General features: G+C 46.1%; 7 protein-coding genes across 7 annotated transcripts; 4 read left to right on the forward strand and 3 right to left on the reverse strand.

The window, feature by feature from the left end:
• Positions 1–147: 147 nt before the first annotated feature.
• BO83DRAFT_459330 (short-chain dehydrogenase) lies at positions 148–1,411 on the reverse strand (the record flags this gene model as incomplete). The annotated part of the gene is made up of 1 exon (XM_025537171.1): positions 148–1,411. Exon 1 carries the CDS (start codon positions 1,018–1,020, stop codon positions 148–150), a length of 873 nt encoding a protein of 290 aa, XP_025382088.1. The 5' UTR covers positions 1,021–1,411.
• Positions 1,412–3,532, reverse strand: BO83DRAFT_459334 (MFS general substrate transporter; the record flags this gene model as incomplete). The annotated part of the gene is made up of 5 exons (XM_025537172.1): positions 1,412–1,979; positions 2,037–2,447; positions 2,537–3,095; positions 3,140–3,277; positions 3,345–3,532. The coding sequence occupies 5 exons, from the start codon at positions 3,530–3,532 to the stop codon at positions 1,839–1,841; spliced, it is 1,437 nt and encodes a 478-aa protein (XP_025382089.1). The 3' UTR covers positions 1,412–1,838.
• Positions 3,533–5,401: 1,869 nt separating this feature from the next.
• BO83DRAFT_459346 (sugar transporter) lies at positions 5,402–7,457 on the forward strand (the record flags this gene model as incomplete). Its single annotated transcript, XM_025537173.1, has 9 exons — positions 5,402–5,512; positions 5,581–5,752; positions 5,815–5,924; positions 5,981–6,125; positions 6,195–6,298; positions 6,369–6,541; positions 6,675–6,881; positions 6,942–7,138; positions 7,183–7,457. The coding sequence occupies 9 exons, from the start codon at positions 5,402–5,404 to the stop codon at positions 7,455–7,457; spliced, it is 1,494 nt and encodes a 497-aa protein (XP_025382090.1).
• Positions 7,458–8,167: 710 nt separating this feature from the next.
• Positions 8,168–10,643, forward strand: BO83DRAFT_459347 (transketolase family protein; the record flags this gene model as incomplete). The annotated part of the gene is made up of 5 exons (XM_025537174.1): positions 8,168–8,361; positions 8,430–8,539; positions 8,614–9,096; positions 9,150–9,667; positions 9,726–10,643. The coding sequence occupies 5 exons, from the start codon at positions 8,168–8,170 to the stop codon at positions 10,641–10,643; spliced, it is 2,223 nt and encodes a 740-aa protein (XP_025382091.1).
• A 2,916-nt stretch (positions 10,644–13,559) lies between these two features.
• On the reverse strand, positions 13,560–14,711 carry BO83DRAFT_459350 (alpha/beta-hydrolase; the record flags this gene model as incomplete). The annotated part of the gene is made up of 3 exons (XM_025537175.1): positions 13,560–14,135; positions 14,190–14,428; positions 14,591–14,711. 3 exons carry the CDS (start codon positions 14,709–14,711, stop codon positions 13,560–13,562), a joined length of 936 nt encoding a protein of 311 aa, XP_025382092.1.
• A 33-nt stretch (positions 14,712–14,744) lies between these two features.
• BO83DRAFT_432737 (Zn(II)2Cys6 transcription factor) lies at positions 14,745–15,962 on the forward strand (the record flags this gene model as incomplete). Its single annotated transcript, XM_025535639.1, has 4 exons — positions 14,745–14,751; positions 14,821–15,117; positions 15,181–15,299; positions 15,345–15,962. 4 exons carry the CDS (start codon positions 14,745–14,747, stop codon positions 15,960–15,962), a joined length of 1,041 nt encoding a protein of 346 aa, XP_025382093.1.
• A 1,858-nt stretch (positions 15,963–17,820) lies between these two features.
• Positions 17,821–18,075, forward strand: BO83DRAFT_326710 (uncharacterized protein; the record flags this gene model as incomplete). The annotated part of the gene is made up of 1 exon (XM_025528049.1): positions 17,821–18,075. A coding segment is annotated over one exon (255 nt), but the record flags the coding sequence as incomplete, so codon positions are not given.
• Positions 18,076–21,758: the final 3,683 nt, after the last annotated feature.

Below are 21,758 nucleotides of genomic sequence, written 5' to 3' on the forward strand. Positions count from 1 at the left end.
CACAGAGCCCATACCAGCACATGTATCTTATGAGAGAAATTCAATGACTACAATGAATTTCTCGGTTATTTCAATCAAAATATTCCAAGGTACAACGATCGCATAATGCATAAAGTATGTTCTTGAGATTATCTCTGAGTCTAATTTCTACCACGCCCCCACAATGCCCGCCACGGGAATATCAATGCCCGTCGTATACGACGCACCGTCAGAAAGCAAATATACATAAGCTCCGCCCAGCTCCTTGGGATCCGCCAACCTGGGCATACCGCCATAATACTGCATCTTGAGATCCCAGTCCGGGGCTTGATCCACAAAGTAAGTCATGGCCGTCTTGATGAACCCTGGCGATACCGAGTTGACGCGAATCCCATGCTTGGCCCACTCCATGGCCAGTGTGTGTGTCATGTTCCGCACGGCACCCTTGGTGGCTCCATAGGGTGCGGAAGGAGCTGCACGGTTGGGGCGATAGGAAGTCATCGAAGCCGTGAAGACAATAGACCCCTTGATTCCGAGGTCGATGAAGCGACGAGCGACTGTAGTAGCGCAGAAGTAAGCGCCGAAGACGTTCAGGTTGAATAGTTGATCGATTTGAGCGCGACTGAAGTCGAAAGCAGGCTGGTGCTTCGTCATGCCAGCATTGGCGATAAAACCGTGGATCGCACCTTGTGCAGCAATGACAGCGTCGATGGCAGTGTTGACGCTTTCCTCAAATGTCACATCGCAGTGAACGTAGTGCAGTCGCTTGGGACAGGCTTTTTGCAGTGCAGCGAATTCCTCGCCGGGCTCGAAGATGTCTAAGCTATAGATAGCCTCTGCGTCGTTAGCGAGACACACTTGTGCGAGAGCCAGCCCGATACCCCTGTTGCCTCCGGTGATGCCAATTACTTTTCCTTTCAAGGATACTTTCCAGTCATGGTCTGGGCCTGGGGTGGTGTCGAGAAAGGCCGGTGAGGTGTTGGATGCGGTCGCGTTGCCGTTGCCGCTGGTCGCTGGGGTGTCAAGCATACTTGGAGGCATTGTGGAAGGTGTTTTTAGGTGATGTTAAGATTATTGGAAGGTTGGCTGACTCCTGCAGGGGGCGACTTGCCTATTTTAAGTCTCTCCAACTTTGCTTTGTGGTCCATGAGATAGCAGTGCTCGATAGACAGGCGTCGCATGGCTCTCTGGGGACATGCTCGTGCTGCCACGGGTTGGCCAATGCCTCAGTTCTCCGGGCAAGAATGTGGCCAATGGGACACAATTGCGATGGTCGTTGGTTTCCGAAGCGAGTCCGAGTCAATTTGCGATCTGCATCCAATATCCTATGGGCCGGTGGGTCTTTCAGTGCCTCGCTTCGAGGCCACCCCGGATCAGCGATGGTCGGGGCGCATCTCGGTATCTCCACACGGTATCTCGCTTGTTGCAGTTTTGTCCTTGGCCACACTATCGACGCTCTCTCCAGTTTCCACCTAGGCCTGTGGCTAGAGACCAATGTATATGCATTGATGACAACATCATGCTCACGATTGCCCTCTCAATTTGCAGCTGTCTTTTTTTTCTATGCCTTATTGTCCAAAGGAGTTGTAACCCTATGTTTCACATGATTTTCCACATCAGTTCCGCAACACAAATAAAATGTGTTTAGCATGATGAGACATGCTTACCGTCATATTATGAGCCAGTCTACGGAAAGCTACTACAATTGGAGACGGTTGTCTTTCAATGAGTCGGTGGATTGACTTCTACCTATAATTGAACACTGTGAGAAGAGTTCGCCTTAAATAGTGGTGTGATAATTCGTAACAAGCATGAATTGTGATTATGCCGTCCATCAACTGCCCGCATTCACGCCACCATCACTGGACGTTCCCCGATCGTAGACGGCGACGGAACCAGATGTGCAAGACCAGAAAGACAACCACGCCCACTGCCAGCATAGCAGAGATCACAGAGAACCCCATGATGTATTTCGGGCTGTCCTTGTCAGGGAAAAGATACTGTTACATGTCAGTTAGTAGCACTAGGGAACATCAACGTTGAGGTTAAACACATACCGATCCGTATATTTGTGCTAAATTGCCCAGCGCATTTACCATCGCCAAAGCAACACCCCTAGCCTGCGGATGCATTCCAGCAAAGGCCGAGGAGGCATACGCCAGTGTACCGCCATTGGTGGACCAAAGCCCGGCGGCCATAAGAAGAAGGAGTACATATCGAGCAGTGAAGTTATACACAGCACAGACAATGACCGAACAGATCAGGGAAAATGCCAGCCAGCCAGCAATGATTAACCCACGCCATGTGGGGAACTTGTCACCGCAGTAGGACGTGATACCTGTGGCGACGAAGGCCACGCCGTAGATCGGGACGGTCAGGAAATTGACTTTCTCGGTGGACGCGTCGCCGAAGAGCCCTTTGACTAGGGTAGGATAGAAGTATGTTAAGGTGCTTGACCCAACGATGACCTAAAATTCAAGAAACAAATTTAGTAAGAGAATCTGGTTTATAGTAGAGATAATCTGGAAGATCAAGCCAGGCAAAAGAATCAACGAACCATATACCCAATCACAAAGGCCCAGGTGCGGAAGTCTTTGCAGGCTACTCTACACGCCCCCAAGCTACTCAAATGCTCGGTATCTTCGGTGGTTGCCGTGACATTCTCCCTGGCTAGTCGGGCCACAGCTATCTGCCGCTCGCGATCGGACAGTCGTCGCGTTGTAGCAGGAAAGTCAGGCAGGACGAAAAGAGATACGAGCGCACAACCAATGGTGATAACACCTTCGATGATGAAAAGCCATCGCCAGCCTCTAATCCCATGCACACCTTCAAGGCCGTCGACAATGCCGGCCGCGATGAGTCCACCAAAGGCACCTGATAGAACGGCTGCCGAGATGAACACGCCAAATCTCTTGGACTGCTCGGTCTGCTTGTACCATGATGACAAGACCAGTAATACTCCGGGAGCAAAGCCAGACTCAATGCAACCAATGATGACTCTCAGGACTACCAGATGCGAGAAGTCCTTGACAACAGCCATGACACAGGTCAATGCTCCCCAGATAATCATGATGGTAGAGAGGAAGATGGATGGACGTGACCGACCCAACGCCAAACTGTTCGCAAACAACGCTTGGTTATTAAAGTCTCAGTCTAATACACGTGCGTAGAGAAGCCATACTTGCTAGGAACTTCGAACACCACATATCCGACAAAGAAGACAACTAGAGCAATAGAGTATTCGTTGGAGGTCAGATTGAGGTCTACCTGCATCCCGGAGATTTTGGCATTGCCGATACTGCACAGAGACAACCATTAGCCCTTGAAACATGGTCAATTCTAGATGAGGACATCGTCACACTTACTTGGTCCGGTCCAGGTAGGATAGGAGATACATGACCCAGACGGTAGGTAGAAGGGTCATGTCAATCTTCCTCACCAGTGCTTTCTCCTCCTCCGGCGTGAAGGAAATCACCTCGGTCGCATCTACATCTTCGATCTCGTGCGATGAGGCATCCTTGAGCTGTCCCTCGTGAATATCGACTCTGTCCATGATAGCTTGTAAATACAGCGAGGACAGTAGTCGAAGAGAAAAGGCGTCAAGGGCTGGAGTAGTGGGCTTGTCAGGTTTATGCCCTACCACTGTGCCCGATATATACAAAGCTAGCTAAACTACTTCGAGTATCTCCAAGTTTCTCGGTGTCAGACAAACCCGCGGTCATCAGGCCACCTGTCATGCCCCGGACTAAGCATGACCGTATCCACCCCCACAATCTTTCTCCGCGCCCCTTGGGGTTCCCCGCAGCCCGGACAGCAATGAGCAATTGGGTCGAAGGGTTTCGCATCGAGGCCAACTGCGGGACAACTTCTTTGCGCCATTGACGCCATTCGTAAAGGTGTTGTAGTGCAGTACTCGTGGAGGTGAATAGCAGTTGATCGTAGCGGACCTTGCCTAGCTAGAAGGAATCCATTTTCGAACAAAGGAACGTATTGAATGACATTGTCTTGGAAGGGAGATTGCTTAGCGGTGGTAATACCTAGTATGTACATATTCTCTTGCATGTAAGATCATCCTGTGATCGGCTCGAACGGCAGGTACCGCTATATATAGTCTTATGTGCGATGGATGGGAATCATGTTGATGAGACAGGGGTGAATTAACTCTCGTCACGAAGCCATCTATCGAAGAGCAAATTACACTTAGTGTCTATCTCTGCAAGCCAAGTCGATGTGAACGTGGATATCATAAATTGGAATGTGTAGCTATCGTATGATACCCAGTCGGTGGCTGCATGGTCAGCTCGGGACGATGCTTAACTCCGATCCACTGTTAGAGGTCCTTTACAGAAAGTGGCCTTCATTGTAATGGTACCAAGAAGCAATAGGAAATAGCTGGAATGCTGTGAATTGTATATGGATAAGACAGAGAACACATAAACACGAGTAAACACGAGACCATGGTCTTCGATCCGGGTAAGTTTGGTTTTGCGGGTGTGTTGCGCTGCCGCGTAGTGGGACTGCCGTTAACCCCAGATTCTGGAGAAAAAACTCGAGTCTTTCCCCCGTCGGTGGATCCCGTCGGTGGATGTACCACAGCTACCCCGGCCTTTGGAGCTACCATATGGAGACTGTAATCAGCATAGTTATGCTAGTTCAGGGTCCACAAGTGGTGTACGGGATCTATGATGATAGAATCAGCCGATGAACGAATGCTCATGTGGCCCCGGTTGGCTTGCGAGGGGCAAGGGGCTCGCATCGAGAGCTATCGGGCGGATTGCCGACCGGTATGATAAAGCCCTCAATACACATAGGGAACACCAGAATTGGGAAGGTTAAAAACCATGTGGAGACTTCATCGCCTTTGCTTTGTCAGTAACATCAACTTACCGGAGTCAGACGCAGTCGAATGCAGCGGGAAGCTTAAGATTCTGGCTATCCGTTTAAGGTTTCGAACCAATTGGCGAAGTCTGGGGCGGTCCCGAGACGATGTCAAACATAGCTTTTAGCAAGCCTCAAATTTCAGCAGCGATGATCAGGGCGACCCACCACAATGCGGGGAATCCGGAGATACCCCAACCCTCCAAGCTGTTTAACGCCGGTCCAGCAGAAAGGATATTCATTATAACAAAACCAGTGCTTACCTTCATGGTATTCTTGGCGAAATACATTTCTCTTCAACCCACCTGCAAGCGAGATTTGATTCCTCATTGAAACTGATTGCCAAGTCAGTTGCGAGACGAAAATAAGAATGAAACCATTCACAAATCCCTATGCGTTTCTCACCGAGCGGCTAAGGGGCCGAGGGGCTAGATCAGCATGGATCGAGTACCTAATTACAGCTACATGTGGCATTGGGTGAGTATGACCCCCAGCCTTACACGCGAGACGGAGTCTAACGCACGCCTCTGCGCCACGTAGGAACATGCTCTTCGGCTACGATCAAGGTGTCATGGGTAGTCTTCTCACGGGCCCATCATTCGAAGCAACATTCCCTTCCATCTCGAATGGCAACTCTACCCTCCAAGGTTTCGCGGTACGTGAAGATGGGGCTTGGCTCTTCAGAGAAATTACCTACCAGGGACGTGCCTTTAACATGAACAGGTGGCGGTCTATGAATTAGGATGTGCAGCCGGCGCTTTGACTGTCATATTCAGTGGTGACAATTTCGGCCGAAGACTGACCGTCATGGTGGGAGAGCTGATTATCATCTGCGGTGCCATCCTTCAGGCTTCCTCTTTCAGTTTGGCCCAATTGATAGTAGGCCGTATTGTCGGTATGTTCCAAGCTGCTTCTAAGTGCCTAACATCGAGGAATACTGATCCATTCTGCCTCCAGCCGGGTTTGGAAATGGTATGGCAGCTGCTATTCTGCCAACTTGGAATGGCGAGTGCTCTCGTTCTAAGAACAGAGGTCGAGCCGTCATGTGGCAACTTAACATCAACCTGGTATGTCAGGGTGCATTTATGGCACCTTCCAAGGAATCATCAGCTAATCTTTGCAGTTCGGGATTGCCCTAGCATACTGGGTCGACTATGGCCTGGCAGCCTCCTCTGTTACCAGTAACAATGGTTGGGCATGGAGGCTGCCACTGGGGCTGCAGTCTGCTTTCTCGGCTGTGACAATCGTTCTGGCACTCTTTCTTCCGGGTAAGTGGTAATAGCCTCGTGTTCAAACAGTGTATCGGAAGACTAATGCGCAATTCTCTAATATATCAGAATCCCCGCGGGTTCTGATGCGCAACGGAAAAGTTGATGAGGCACGCGACGTTGTTGATATGTTGTCGTTGGAAGAAGACCCTGCTACACGCGCTTCTGAAGTTGTTCGTATACCACATGCAGTGATAATATCCTTTGATACACGGAGTCGCTAATGTCACGGGATTGATCTAGTGCACAGTCGTGTCTTTGATTGAGAACGCACTCCAAGAAGATTCTCAAAGTGATTCCCAATGGCAGGCTATCTTCACCCAGGGAAGGCCCCGATTTTTCCAGCGTCTCATCTTGTCTGCGTTTGTGATGTGCATGTACCAGCTTACTGGCGTCAATCTTATCACATATTATGTGTAAGTCCAGCTGTCGATCTGTTGTCCCGAAACTTTCAACCTCTTGAAATATATCTTGACGATCACCCGCTTACCACATCTTATTCAAATACCACAGCCCCATTATCTTCCAGAATACACTGAAGTTCTCCAGACATCTCAGTTTGCTGATGTCCGGCTTTGTCGGCTTGGAGTTCTGGATTGCGAGCTTTATTCCAATTCCCCTCATCGACAGACTTGGGCGTCGGCCCTTACTGCTTTTCGGGGCGGTCGGGCAGTGTGTCAGCATGGCTGTTCTCGCCGCCACAGTTGCGTATCCAGGCAATAAAGCATGCGGATACGTGTCCGTAGTTTGTGTTTTGTGAGTCATTTTGTCTATAGAGAATTTTATTTTATTATATTGCTAATGTCGGAATGTTAGCATCTTCAACACTGTCTGTGCCATCGGTACCAACGGGCTGGCCTTCTTGCTACCCGTCGAGTTAACTCCGCTGCAAACGCGTGGAACATCCGTCGCCATCTCCACCGGCATTTTCTGGCTCTGCAATTTCTTTGTTGTTATGATATCTCCAGTGCTCATCTCTCGCATTCAGTATGGTACTTACATCCTGTGGGCATGTACGAATTTGTCTTTTATCCCAGTGATATACTTTTTCAGTAAGACTTCCTTCATCGCACGCTACAGATCGAAAATCCCGAGTTTGAACCCTTTGTTAACAATCTTGACACCGCAGTTCCGGAAACCTGCAAGGCGTCTCTTGAAGATATTGATGTCTTGTTCGAGAACAATCCTAAATGGCTCATTGGCCCACAGTCCAAGAAGAAGATGGCCAAAATCACGGAAGATGCTTCGGTGCCTACTGACGCTGTTCTACATGGAAGGAAGGAAAGTGCTCCTACAGTCGACATGGTTGAAAACGCATCTTCCATATGCTAGTATCCGCGTCACTTATGATTATGGCCTAGCTTTGGTATATGATGACAGAGAAGGGAGGGAACCTTGGGCCTCGTAAACCTGCAACTTCATCTTTGGCATGTACATAGATAACATTGTTAGACAATAGAGGAAGTGGGTTTACCCCATAAGCTACTCATGGGTCTTTGTCGTATCACCTCTTTTCTAAACGTATACACCAAGTTCATGTCTGTTGTACCTGTGGGAGTACACCCTTTCTTCGAGACATTACAGTCATTAGTAGTAAATTTGTCGAAGATATGTCGAGATGACTAATCATGCTTATGAGGCAGTAGTTATGACCATTGTGGGGGCACTACATTACTCACGGGAACGCAGCCGAGGGGTCATCGAAGCGAGGGTCACCGGCCTCGAAGCGAGGCACTGTTCCGACGATGGCCAGCACTCAGAACCATATGGAAATACTGGTACTGCGAATAACATCTGACTATACTATAGTCAGTGGCCTCAATGACAGGTAATTGTCATCGTCTCGATCCAGAATTAATATGACCCATTACTTGGTCAGTGCCTGAAATCCGGGGCGCATGGCATATCGGGGTGGATAGCATGATGTATAAGAATACCGCCATCTCGATGTCTTTGGCCTAACAATCTCAAATTCACTACCATAGAACGTTTTCTTGCAGAAATAAACTCTTGGTTTCGCAGATAGCCCTCACTTTCCGGCTATGGCGCCCGCACTAGAACTTACAGAGAAGCCCATCCAAAGTCTGCTCACGAAAGCAGTCTCTGGTGTTCGCAATGGAGCTTCAGCCGGTGTCGGTATCGGATTAGAAAGCCCAGAGAAGCACCAGCGTGTGATGAATGTCTTTCGAGCCTTCATTGCCGATCTTGCGCAGCAGTATGGAGAAGGCCACGCTGGGTAAGTCAGCTCCGAATCCCGGATATCCTGTTTGACAACATGGGAACGGCTCTAACCAACCTCGACAGTGCCCCATTGGGTATGGCTGCCATCGGTATCGCCTTGTATAAATATGTCATGAAGTATTCCCCAAAGAACTGCAATTACTTCAATCGCGACCGTTTTGTCCTCTCCAATGGTATGTCTCCAAGTGTTGCTCCGGCCGAGCTGCCTGACCATACTCAAATTATGACTAACAGAGAAACGTTGTAGGTCATGCCTGCCTATGGCAATATTTGTTTATGCACCTTATTGGTATTCCGAGCATGACACACGATCAACTCAAGACATATCACTCGGCGAGACTTGACTCTCTCTGCCCTGGTCATCCCGAAATTGAGATTGATGGTGTGGAGGTCACAACGGGTCCTCTCGGCCAGGGTGTGGCTAATGCCGTTGGACTCGCCATGGCCACTAAGAATCTGGCTGCTACATACAACAGACCTGGCCACGAGGTGGTAAATAACATGACGTGGTGCATGGTCGGTGACGCCTGCCTTCAGGAAGGTGTCGGTCTTGAAGCGCTCTCACTCGCTGGCCACTGGAAGTTGAACAATCTATGTGTCATCTTCGACAATAACAACGTTACGTGCGATGGAAGTGCAGATGTTGCTAACACTGAGGACATGAACATGAAGATGCGAGCTACTGGTTTCAATGTGGTAGACGTGTACAATGGGGACACAGATGTTGCTGGTAGGTCTACTGAACCGTTGACTTCATGTGAAGGGTCCGCTAATGCGATCTAGCCGTCGTGAACGCGCTCAATGCCGCTCGCCATAGCGATAAGCCAACATTCCTAAACGTCCGCACCGTGATTGGTATTGGATCCGCCAAGGCCGGCACGGCTGATGTGCACGGATCTGCCCTGGGTGTCGACGAAGTGGCCAACCTTAAGCGATCGTTTGGCCTCGACCCTCACGAACACTTCTACATTCCAGAGGATGTCTATGACTTCTTCCGTGATATCCCTGGCCGTGGCGAGGCTCATGAAGCGAGTTGGCATGCGGCTGTTGACAAATACCGTGAAGAGTACCCCGAGTTGGCCGCTGAATTTGCGCGCCGTGTTGCAGGAAAGCTTCCAGAAGACTGGAACAAGTACATTCCTAACAAGGAAGAACAACCTACTGCACCCACTGCCTCCAGGAAATCTGCTGGTGTGATAACCAATGCCCTGGGACAGAACATCAATTCGTTCTTGATCGGAACTGGGGATCTTACGCCCTCCTGCAATGTCGCCTACAAGAACAAAGTCGACTTCCAGTCTGTAAGTGCCACCAGCTTCCTTTCCTGATGCCACTTTCGGTTACTTACATGCACTTCAGCCTGACCTCCAAACTGTGTGTGGTCTGACCGGAGACTACAGCGGTAGATACATTCACTATGGTATCCGGGAGCATGCCATGTGCGCTATTTCCAACGGGCTTGCTGCATTCAACAGAGGCACCTTCATCCCCATGACGAGTACATACTTTGTCTTCCATTTGTACGCCGCTGCCGCTATCCGCATGGCCGCACTACAAGGCCTCCAGCAGATCCACATCGCCACCCACGACAGCATCGGAGTCGGCGAGAATGGACCTACGCACCAGCCCATCGCAGTTGCTGCGCTATGGCGTGCTATGCCTAACCTACTCTATATCCGCCCCTGCGATGCAGAAGAAGTTGCAGGCGCTTACAACGCCGCCATTCGCGCGACTGAGACACCGACTGTCATTTCACTATCCCGTCAGGGTTTGACCCAGTATCCTCAATACTCCTCACGCGAAGGTGTAATCAGAGGCGCGTACGTTTTTGCTGAGGCAGAGGGCAATGACTTTGACGTCACCATCATCGGAGTCGGCTCAGAAATGGTATATGCGATGCAGACCCGCAAATTGCTTCTTAAGGAGTATGGACTCCGCGCACGGATTGTCTCATTTCCTTGCACAAGGCTTTTCGAGCAACAGTCTCGAGAATACAAGCACTCTGTATTGAAGCCTCGCGCCGGCAAGCCCACTGTCGTGATTGAGGCTTACCCGTCTAACGGATGGGAGCGCTATGCTGATGCATCCGTGTCCATGAACTACTTTGGAAAGAGTTTGCCTTCGAAGGATGCATATGCTCATTTCGGGTTTGTGCCAGATCGCATCGCCATCAAAATCAAGGACCTGGTAGCGGAAGTAAGACGCGACGGGATTGAGGTCTTGAGGGGCGACTTTAGGGAGTTCAACGGGAGCCACTGGATTGAACTTGAGTTTTAGATCTGTTTATGGATTTCTCAATGACATGTGCCTTGTCCAAGCATATTGGGATCGAGGATGTCTCCAAGGGTTGATGATCAGATCGTGCTCTAGCAACGATCAATCTCCACAAGGACATGATTCTCAGCTTGTAAAATGTAGGATTGCCACACTTAGTGGAGAAATGAGTAAAATCAGTAACGCAAAATTAAGTACTGTAGAGGATAGGGAAAAGAAATTCACTAGAGTGTGTGCAAAGAAGTAGTGTGCATTTCATTCTAAGGATGTATGGAAGGTGCCTTGAGCTGACTAAAGAAGTCCTTCGACGGTCCCGGGCTCCAGTACATTGAGAACCTTTCGAATTGTATGTGAATCATATTTCATACTTTGGGGGTAGCATCTGCTTGATCACATCAAATGCCGGAGGCTCATCAAGGTAGTATGTCTCCATCGTGTCGACGTCGTCGGCGAGCTTGTGTATTCGCAGCGGATATATCACACCGTGCAACTTGGCGATAGATTTCTATTCTAGTAACTTATTCGTTCTGCTACTGAAGATATTCTCCCGGGTTATAAGCTCGACCTTGAGTTCGTGGTTGATATCAATTGCTGGACGATCGGCCAGTGGATGAATACCCTGTCGATGGTCACTACCACAGTAACTTTCACAAATATCGTCTGCGGCGTTTGCACTTTCTGGAATCCTGATCTCAAATTCGACTCGAAAGCAGTCTCCACGGAGGCATATGATCCGAGCGTCGGAAGATGGCTTTTGGGCATCGGAGTTCAAGCTTTCCCTCAATTAGTGAGCGTATTGACGTTGTATTATTGTTGGTAAAGGCCTGCTGCAGTTCACCATGGGCTCTATTACGGCGCACAGCTACTTCTTCGACCCTCCACTTGATTGCCGTGATGGCTATATGTTTCATTTCTCCATCTCGGACACCTGGTGTCAACATATTCCTTGTTATTAGCTCCACGGGAAACAGCGCCTTCGTAGTTTTATCTTGTGGTCGTTGCTGTGATATTTGTAATTTAGATTTCCAGAGGGGAAGCAGCGAACCGTCGAAAATAGTTGTTGGGGGAAGTGGTAGGTTGTATAAGGTGATAAAGCATGGCAAGAGGTTTCGACACGCTCACTGTGCGGCCAGACGGAAGATCAATTGTCGCCCTGAGAGAATAGTTGACCGTTCCGAGGTCTGTTTTCATCGTCGGAGGAAGGCAGTTCGGCACGGGAATATTAATGTAGTATACCAGACAATCTTCCGTGCCTGTATTTCTATATGACACGATTCTTTCAGATGTGGACCAAAGAGTACAATCAAGGACAGTCTCTTCGTAATCCGATGCTATCAACTGCTTTGTCGCGGAGTGTCGAAATTGAAGAGAACTCCACCCACGACCCTTCAAGTTTGTGCAAGATGAGCTATGGCAACTCTTTACGGAAGTCGAATGAGGAACCACTCGTGGATCCAATAAGATTTAAGTAGAGGAAGCTAATACAGTATTGCTTAGTATTATTTTTCTAGCTATGAGATCAAGTAGAACCAACGTTAAGTGAATAAAATGGTCGATTGAATCGAACTAGCACACTCCCTGGGGGAGGTTGAGATCCCTCGTGACTATCTCTGGTACCCGGTGTTGTGGTTACCAAATTACCACCAAACCAGATTACTGTACAAAATACAAGGGATTGTAACGCTCCATATCAATAGCGCTCTATAGTAAGCTTTGTCTTGAGAGAATCCTTTGCGAGAAACCACCCATTACTCTCCAAGCAGGCGGCTTACTTTTCCTGCCCAGTCGAGGCTGTCGCACGATCTCTCGTCTTAAAAGAAGCCTTCACGATATACTCGATGTCCGTCCCTTTGGAGTTTAGGAGGGGCCGGACCTCAATATATAGCGGCATCCCCTTCCACGAGCTAATATATCAATGGAAGAGGACTGGGCCGAAGATGTATAACACTGCGATTGCTTTACTGCCCCCTTGGTTGTATATAAAGTTGTCAAACTTGTCCGGTGCTTCATCAATAAGCATTTTTGAGAGTTGATTATTCCCGGTATATCTGTTCCGCTATACTCAGAAGCCCCTTTCTTCTTACAGCTGATAGAAAGTGTCTGCTCCTCGTATCCCTATTCAACTTGCGCCTCGTATTTCGTGGTTCCGGTATTAAAATTATTATTATTAGCTATTGTAAGAGTAGTATCAATGTCACCGCCAGTTATAGTATACTGCTTCTTATATATTAACTCGAACTTATTGTCGTCTTCAGCTTTGCAGATACAAATGCTCCAGCCGACTGTGTATATTTCCTTAAAACAGGTATTAAGAAATTGGATATTTAGCTTAGTAGTAGTTGAGGATATTATACAAATAGACAGGACAACACCCATTAACTTATTCTTAAGGTTTAGGACTGCGGTTACATTAAGTAAGAATCTGATTTATAGTTCGATATTATATTCAGCTCTGCCAGCGCTGAGGAGTCTATAATACCAGTCATAGTGAAGAGGTGGTGTGAGAGAAAGATGTTTAGAAACTGGAATCTACGAGTGAAACTTAACTAGGGACCCAGAGTAATAATAAATCCAGCCTGTCTTCAATAAAGCAGTGGTTAGTTAGAATTTTTCAAGATCCAGGATTCTGTATGTCTAGTATCTAAGATATCTGTTTAAAAAGCAATTAAGTGAAAACATACTATATTTATAAACATAAGAGGCCCATAGCTATGCCAAAGTTGAGAATTTCTAAATAATATCAATATTCGTATTGGTTGGAAGGTTGTGCCACCCGATGCTACTGAAACTACCCCTAGAATGTATCATATCATGAGACTTGCTCGCTTGCAGGAATTGAGGTAGACTTTGGTCCATTAGCATCTAGGCACTTAGAGAATCTGCCTTTCACAATAAGCATATCTGACGGTTAACTGCAGTTTATGCAGAGTGAGGAGCAGCGCTAACACCAAGCAGCCAGCCCAAGCCAGAGACGGTGTCCTGGGCAAATTGCTCGCTTGCACGGAGTGATGGATGCGTATACCAGAAGACATGGGGCAGGCCTTGATAGACAACGATCTTGGTCTTTACATCGTGTTTGAGGCGCAATTCTCTTTCGTAAATCAACGCATCGTCTCTGAGAAGATCGGCACCGCATACCTGAAAAAAGGTCGGAGGTAAATTATCGTGTCCAGTCGGCCAAAGAAGAGGACTCCACAGCGGGTATTGAAAGTCGGGTTGGAGCTCTTCGTCGTAGAGCGTTATGCTTTTGGAGGTCAGCGTGTAACCGTCCTTTAGATCCTCCCTGCTTTTGTACAGGTCTCGATACGCGTCCGTTAAGGCCTGGGGCGCTAAGGTTGGAGCAACATTGAGGTGGACCCCGGTAATCGGGGGATACAGGCACTCGTCACGGGCACGATGGACAAGGGGATTCGCGATGTGGGCACCCGAGGATGTCCCGCCAAACACAAACCCCTTTGTTAGGTCTGCTCCAAGAGCACCGGCGTTTTTCGTGATCTGTCATTTAGGAAATCAGACACAGCTGCATTCTATTCAGCTCAAAGCACGTACCCACAAGAGCGCATCCCAGCAGTCCTCATAGACAATTGGAAACTTGAACTTGAGTGAGAGACGGTGTTCCAGGCTGACCGAGACACAGCCGAATGCCATTATTGCACCGATGCAAGTTCTGGATTCCAGTTCGGCGCTCCCCACGCGAAACCCACCACCATGTATCACAGCGACAAGAGGTCGTAGCTCGGCTGCGAAACTAGTCAATTGATACAGAAGAGCTCGGGTCTTGCTCCCATCTCACAGGAGTATGAGAATCTCATCCTCTGTGACTTTGCCTTCAGCTTCCTGGAGAAGGAGGTCTGCCTTTTGCCGGAAAGTCTCATTCCATTTCATACGGATTGAAGCAGTTTAGTAAATGTATCCTCATTCTCAAGACTTGATCCTGTGCCAGTATTCACCGCCTGCAGTCGTTAATTCATGTTCTTCGTAGGGGGTGAATACACTTGCCTCAAGAAACTCAAGGTCCAGATCAGCGAAGAGACGCCATGTTTCCGGGTGATTAATTGATGGACGTGCCATTTTCAAGACAAAGTAGCTTCGGATCTTGTCAGGATGTTACGTCTTCCCGATTAATAAGAACCGAGGATGAAGTCGCTGATAAGGCTTCCCCACCATGAGTTATGAATAGCCAACAAGATAAGCACTCAGCTATTTGACTCGCTCAAGCCCCTGAGGACAACCAAGTGTCACCATGTTCGCAGCCTTCACTCGCAATCACGGCAGGGATGCCTCACTTGCCGCGACAAGAAGGTCAAGTGCGATGAGACCCGACCGCGATGTCTAAGATGCATTCGCTTGAACCGGGACTGCGATTATAGCGCCCGCATGCGCAAAAAATACACCCGGCGAGCTCAACAGGCGTCCTCGCTCGACCTCACATCTAGCCCTGTGTCTTCGGTGCCCCAGCCGTCCCCGGTCGCCACCTGTTCGTCACTTTCCTCGAATCAGGAGCAATTATATGCGTCTCCAACTAATCTCCAATTCCCAGCCCTTGGTGCTGAGACATCCTATGCGGTCTCTTCCTCTCACACATTGCAGGACGAGTTCGTCCTTTCCAAATTCGATCACGAAGCAATCGACCATGTGCTGTTCATCATGGCACCAAAGGTCGACACGAGGCACCCAGATTACAGCGGACCAGCCATGATATAGACCTTGTCACAAGACAGTCCCATGCTTCTTCACATGTTATGCGCTCTGGGCTCAATGAAATTGTGCCACAACCCGACCGCTACAGAGATACCTCAGCGCAAGTCCGAGGCTACTGCCAACTACGGGGCGGGTCTACGTATGCTGAACTCGGCAATTCATCACCTCAGCCGCGAGTCCGACCTCGATTATAGCCTGGCCACACTCTGGCTAATGATCTCGTACGAACTCGCCCACGGCGATGGACGAGGCTCGGACCTCTCAGTTCGTCTGCGCGGCGCTGCTGTTCTGCTCCAGGGGCGTCTGCGAGGCGTAGGCAAGCAGGCTTCAGGTGGGAAATCAGGAGCCCGGTACAGGATTACTCCTCTCGCAGCTCAATTACTCCTGTGGATCGCAATGGTGGACGGGAGTGCCGCGCTGAATGGGGTCGAGGCGACTTTTAATAATCTGCTTGGAGACTCGATGCTAGACGGCACGAACAACGACCCAGCTGCACGTCTTGTAGGCTTCAGCCAGTTGCAACGACACGCGACCATGGTATATCACAACATTTGGGGCACAAATTACCCGCAAAATAAGCTTATCAGGGACATCCAGTGTAGCCAGATTTTATGTCTTTAAACAGAAGTAGGCCAGCTCTGTTATATGCTCTCCACAATAATATGGTGAAATAAATCTGAGCAAGTTACTACTGAGAAGCTAGAATATATAATCTTAAATATTAAATAATACTATAGTAATATTATAACATTTACCTGCCTTCTTGAGCTACCTAGCAAAAGACCACAAAGATAATATATATTTAATCTCCAGAAAATAATACCCTTCTACTACACTATTATACTATTATTCTATAGATTAACTAGTAACCAGCCTTAGATTTTAGGCAATAAACAATAACCAGTATTAGATAAAATAATAGCCCTGGCATTTCAGGCCTACACAGACAAAGGAACCAGATCTATATACAGAATTATATAATTATTATTCATAACTGCACTCGAGCTTAATAACCTGATTAACTAAGCATAGATTTTAAAATACTTTAAGATATTAGTTTAAGAGAGTAAAAATCTATAGTAAACTTATACAGCTTTCTCTTTAGTATTTTCACAGTAGAAGCTCTAGGAAAAGTAAGTCAGTTATCTGGAATTCTTATATAATAAGAAGATAAAGCCATTTATCCTAGAATAAAAAAAATAAACAACGGGTGGAGAATATAATAACTAATAACTAATAAAAGCAAGTCTTGATTAATTCATTATAACAGTATCTATAAAAAATTTTTTTAAAGACTGTATTACTCCTCTTTCAGCTCATAAATATATACCATAACTACTACTGTCCTCAAACAAATATACACATGCATCAAGTATATTTATTATAATGCCTGAGGTAGCTTCTCATATTAATTAAATATATATAATACACTACTACTAGATGAAAGATTCTCTATACTAAAAGAATCACTGGTCAAACCTGAAAATAAGTAAAAGATTATTAAATCTTATAATACTTTATTAAAAGTACTGGAATCTGAGCTTACTCTTATAAAAAAAGTCAGGCCATCTCTTGTTCCAGAAATCAACTTCAATGACATTCGTGAGAATAGTATGTCAGTAAAAAAGCATAACAGTTTATATTTTAATCTATATTTCTAATCTACAGGCGGCCTTCTACCTGAAAACTTTACAGATAATATTTAAGAGTAAGACTATATAATTCTGTGAGATATTATTAGTAAGAAACAGATAATTACCTGGACAATATTTTTCATAAGCTATATATAAAGCTATTCTAAAGTTAAAGATTATCCTGAATATAAGCCAGCAGTATAAAATATATTTTAGATACTAGTATAAATACAGATTTACTTCTATCCTGTTATAATAAAAGTAATAAGAGCTGTCTCTTATTTATAATATATCTTAGATTCTTCCATGCCAATCAATCTTCACACCCCAGTTATTTATCCAGACCATATCTAAATCAGATATTTTAATAATAATACTAAATAATTCCCCTTGGCTCCTCACCTCAACAGCAGCACAATCAAGTAATAGAAGGATAATATTAACTAAATAAATTTTAATATAATATTCACAGAGAACTGGGCTTCGTGGAATAAATGGACAGCAGATTATTATATCAATACTAAAATTGACTTATACTAATATGGAATATTATGCTTAATTTAAAAAAATCTCTAGAAATAGCTCTTATTGTCTTATATTAGAATCAGTAAGAATATACTACACCTTCTCTTCAGCTTGAAAATATTAATAATTTATATTATACTTCACTTTCTTTTCTACACTGGAGAGTATAATAATGAGCTGTTAATTTTTCTGGAAATAATATTAAACAGTATATAATTCTTTCTTATATCTAAGTATTATCCTTATCTATAAATTAACTAAAAATTAACTAAACAGTCATTAGTATCCCACCTGTATAACCAGATAACTACATCTTTTAGTACTGTAATCTAGTATATAATATGAATCCTACTAATCTAGAGATTAATAAGTCTAGTATTTTCTATGATATCTGTAATTTTCTTACTCCCAAAAATACAGAGTTACTTATTATAGGACAGACTATATTTCAGGCTGCAGATATCCTTATTAATTTTACTCGCGGCCATGGAGATAATAAAAAAAAATTCCAGTACAAGGATTATAGAATAAAACTTATTAATATTGTCGGCTGGAAATTATTTTTACCTTACTAATTGAACTCTTGTCTATTGATATAAAAACCCTTGTTCCCATGAATACCCAGAGTTATCACATGCCCCATATAAAATTATATGAAATATCTAATATTTATAGAGCAGATTGGACTTATTCCTTGAAATTCTGATAACCTCTCTTTTACATGTAATTCTTGTATTATTCTAATCAGTTGACTATGATTTCTTTATTTATTGATGATTCATGATCTTGGCCTAGATTCATTTACTACAGACAGTGAATTAAAGATAAATAAAGACTATATCTTTTTATTTAAAATATTTAGATCAAGTCTTTTAAATTATTCAAGCTCATTTTAGAATTTATTTCTTTCTTATTTAGACAGTAGGATTGCTTTCTTTTAATAAGTTTATTAATTATACTTATCTTTATATATTTTATGAATTGATACCTAGTTTTTTATTTGGGACTAGTATCACGTGATCTGAATATATTATTATTTTATAATTATTATTTGATTATATCTTCTTAAATTATGTAATTATTACCTGACCATATCTCTTATGATCATGTAATCAAAGAGATATTATTACTTTTATATTAAATTTTTTTATACCAGAATATTTATTTAATTTGGCTTAATAATCTTAAGCTATCTGATTTTTATTTCTTCTTAATTCCCCCAGGGGATCCTGATTAGACTCTAACAGTTATGAGTCTAGTCTATCTCAACTGAAAGGTCTACTCATATAAAGATTCAACTAATAAATATTTATAATAATAACAGAAATAAATAAGTTTATTAACCAGCTAATTGTTACGGACCCCTGCTAGTTAATCTACTAGTAAGGCGGACTCGCCAGGCAGAAAGCGCCGATAAGGGCAGCGCTCGGGCAAAGCCAAGTTGTTATTTAGTACAATTCCCGATTACCTTTACGACGCCCAGAACGGCCACGCATCACGTGATCACGGTATACACACGGATCTATGGTATATGGTATACCATCCCGGTCTACAACTACCATGGCGGTATACGACAGACCTAATGGTATATGATATGGTATACGGAGGATAGGATATATAAGGACACTCCTTCATGTACTTAGTTAGTTCTGTTCTTCGTGCTCAATAACACTGTCTTTAAGTAACCATACATTTGGAAGCTTAGCGATAGAACACTCGTCCGCACTTACTTACGGATAGCTGCGCGGCACTATCTGGCCTTACTTCTCTTCTCGTGTCCAAGACCAGTTGTCCTTAGATAGTCATCAGCCTGATACTTCCTCGACCCAGTTCGACGGTACGTATACCAGTGAAGCTAAGCTAACCGGGACAGAGAAGCGATCCTAGGGTTTGACACATTGAGCACCAGTCAGTACGAGTGTTCACCAGTTATAACCATCCATCATGTCGACTACTTCAAGTTCACCGCGCACTCCGCAGCAGGGCTCCAGTGCCCAAGGAGGAGGGCAACAGCAAGGCCCGACGACGCAGGAATTGATGGGTATGGTTAGTCAGTTGCAAGAAAGCATCACTGCCCTGGAGCAACGGAACCAGTTACTCGAAGGTCGATTGGCAGTCAAGTCTGTCAAAGTCAGACCACCGGAACCGTTCGACGGCAATCGATCAAAGCTTAGGGCTTTCTTGACCCAGTTAGACTTGTACCTCAACATGAACAAAGAAAAGCTCAAGAATGAGGTTGACAAAATCTTCTTCGCGTCCACCTATCTAACCGGAACGGCGTTCAATTGGTTCGAGCCGTTCATCCGCGATTATCAGGAAAAGCCGGCAAAGGATCAGGACGACGATACCAAACGAATCTTCTCTAGCTATGCCAGGTTCAAGGAACACCTCGAACAGACATTCGGAGACATCGACGCAGCACGAAACGCTGAACGAAAACTATGGCGACTCAAGCAGACGGGATCGGCATCCAAGTATGCCTCCGAATTCTTGCAAGTCATCAGTCACTTGGACTGGGATGAAGACGCCTACGTCGCACGATTTGAAGAAGGACTCAAGATGGAGATCCAAGAAAAACTCATCTGGCAAGAACGACCGGACACATTGCAGCAAATGATCGCAGCGGCGGTCAAGATCGACAATAAATTGTACGAGTACAACACAAAACGAAAGGAAGGCCGATGGACCAGTGGGTCTATGCCTCGACGAAACAACCAACAGGGCTACCGAGCCAATGATAGACGGCCAGCACAGCCTAGAAGCCTGGGATACGAGGATCCCTACGGACCAAAACCAATGGAGCTGGATGCAACGCAGCATCAGACTCGACGAAATGGAGTCTCCAAGGAGGAGCTCGAAAGGCGCAAAAAGGACCGCTTATGCTTTAACTGCGGCAAGGCAGGTCACCAGTCGAAGGACTGCAAGCAGAAACGGCAACAGCCTCAGAAGCAGCTGAGGGCCACAGACGAAGATCGGTCAGAACCAAATGAAGAGGCCAGAGGAGCCTACGATACCACTGGGGTTAGACCAGCAGGAGGTTGGATCAAATCCGCAGTACAGATACGAAGTAGCAAGGAGCTACGCGCCACACAACAAGGACGACTGCTAGTGCCAGTAAGCAGAACGTACCAGAACCGGTTGAGGCAACAGGCCGACACGGATGAGCCAACAGCACCAACAGAACCGCAAGAAATCCACCGACTATCCGAACCATTCGATTGGCCCACGGGAGTCGACGATAGTAATGAGCCAGCTCTAGAGGACGAATACCCCGATATAGTTTGGGACGAGTTCGACCCTTTGGACGAAGAGTACGGTACTCAGTTGAATGGCCTTGAACCCAGCAAGGAGAGACTCAGTGAGATACCCGATACCCCGGAAAAACCCCCATCAGACATCAATGAATCATGCCCCATGCGATGGGATGAAAATAAAGAGAACCAGGAAGATGACGAAGGTGACGTCTCTTATTGGTTGGACCGCATCATGAAGGAGTTTAAGGAAAATCCAGCGCGATTTTGCCCAGAACTCAAAGAAGTCATGCAACACTGTCCACATTGGGACCTGAGATGTTGGGAAACGCGAAACGAGGATTGGGGACAACACCTACAGAGATGTTCCCGTCATCCGGAATTTTGCCCAACATGTGGACGAGATAACACGGACTATCACCACCACCTGTTCAAAGTCAGCCGCAAGGTACAGGTGGCCGGGACAGATCCGAGATGCGATCACAGAAACTGCATGTGTATACATTTCAAAGGAAACAAGGGACACTGGAAACACGACGAACTCCCTTGGATTGGTGTGCTACACGGATATGTGCTCCACACATCATGACCAGAAGTACATCGCGACATATCGACCACAAGTACCAGAAGTGGTAGAAGCCAGGAAGGATCACTGTCCATGCACCAATTTCGGATGTTCATGCATAGGGTATAGACGACACCCGCACCACAAAGCAATGCACTGGATAACCTGCTTCGACAATCAGTGTATGACGCATTACGCAGCGAAATAGAAAACTCGAAATTTCCGCAGAAACACCCAAGCCAACCAGAACCAAAGTGGCCAGAACAGCAATTAGCGGCCACCGAGTCAGGGAAGCATTTGAAGGTTCAAGCAACCGTGCTTAGGACAACCAGCTCAAGTGCTAGTTGACTCTGGCGCAACCGGAAACTTCATGAACCCGCAATTCATGCAGCAACTTGGGATACTCGGAAACAGAAAGCGAAACCAGAAGCGATTACCGGAC

Source organism: Aspergillus eucalypticola, assembly GCF_003184535.1.
Source record: "Aspergillus eucalypticola CBS 122712 chromosome Unknown BO83scaffold_49, whole genome shotgun sequence".
In the NCBI taxonomy this organism is placed as follows: domain Eukaryota; kingdom Fungi; phylum Ascomycota; class Eurotiomycetes; order Eurotiales; family Aspergillaceae; genus Aspergillus; species Aspergillus eucalypticola.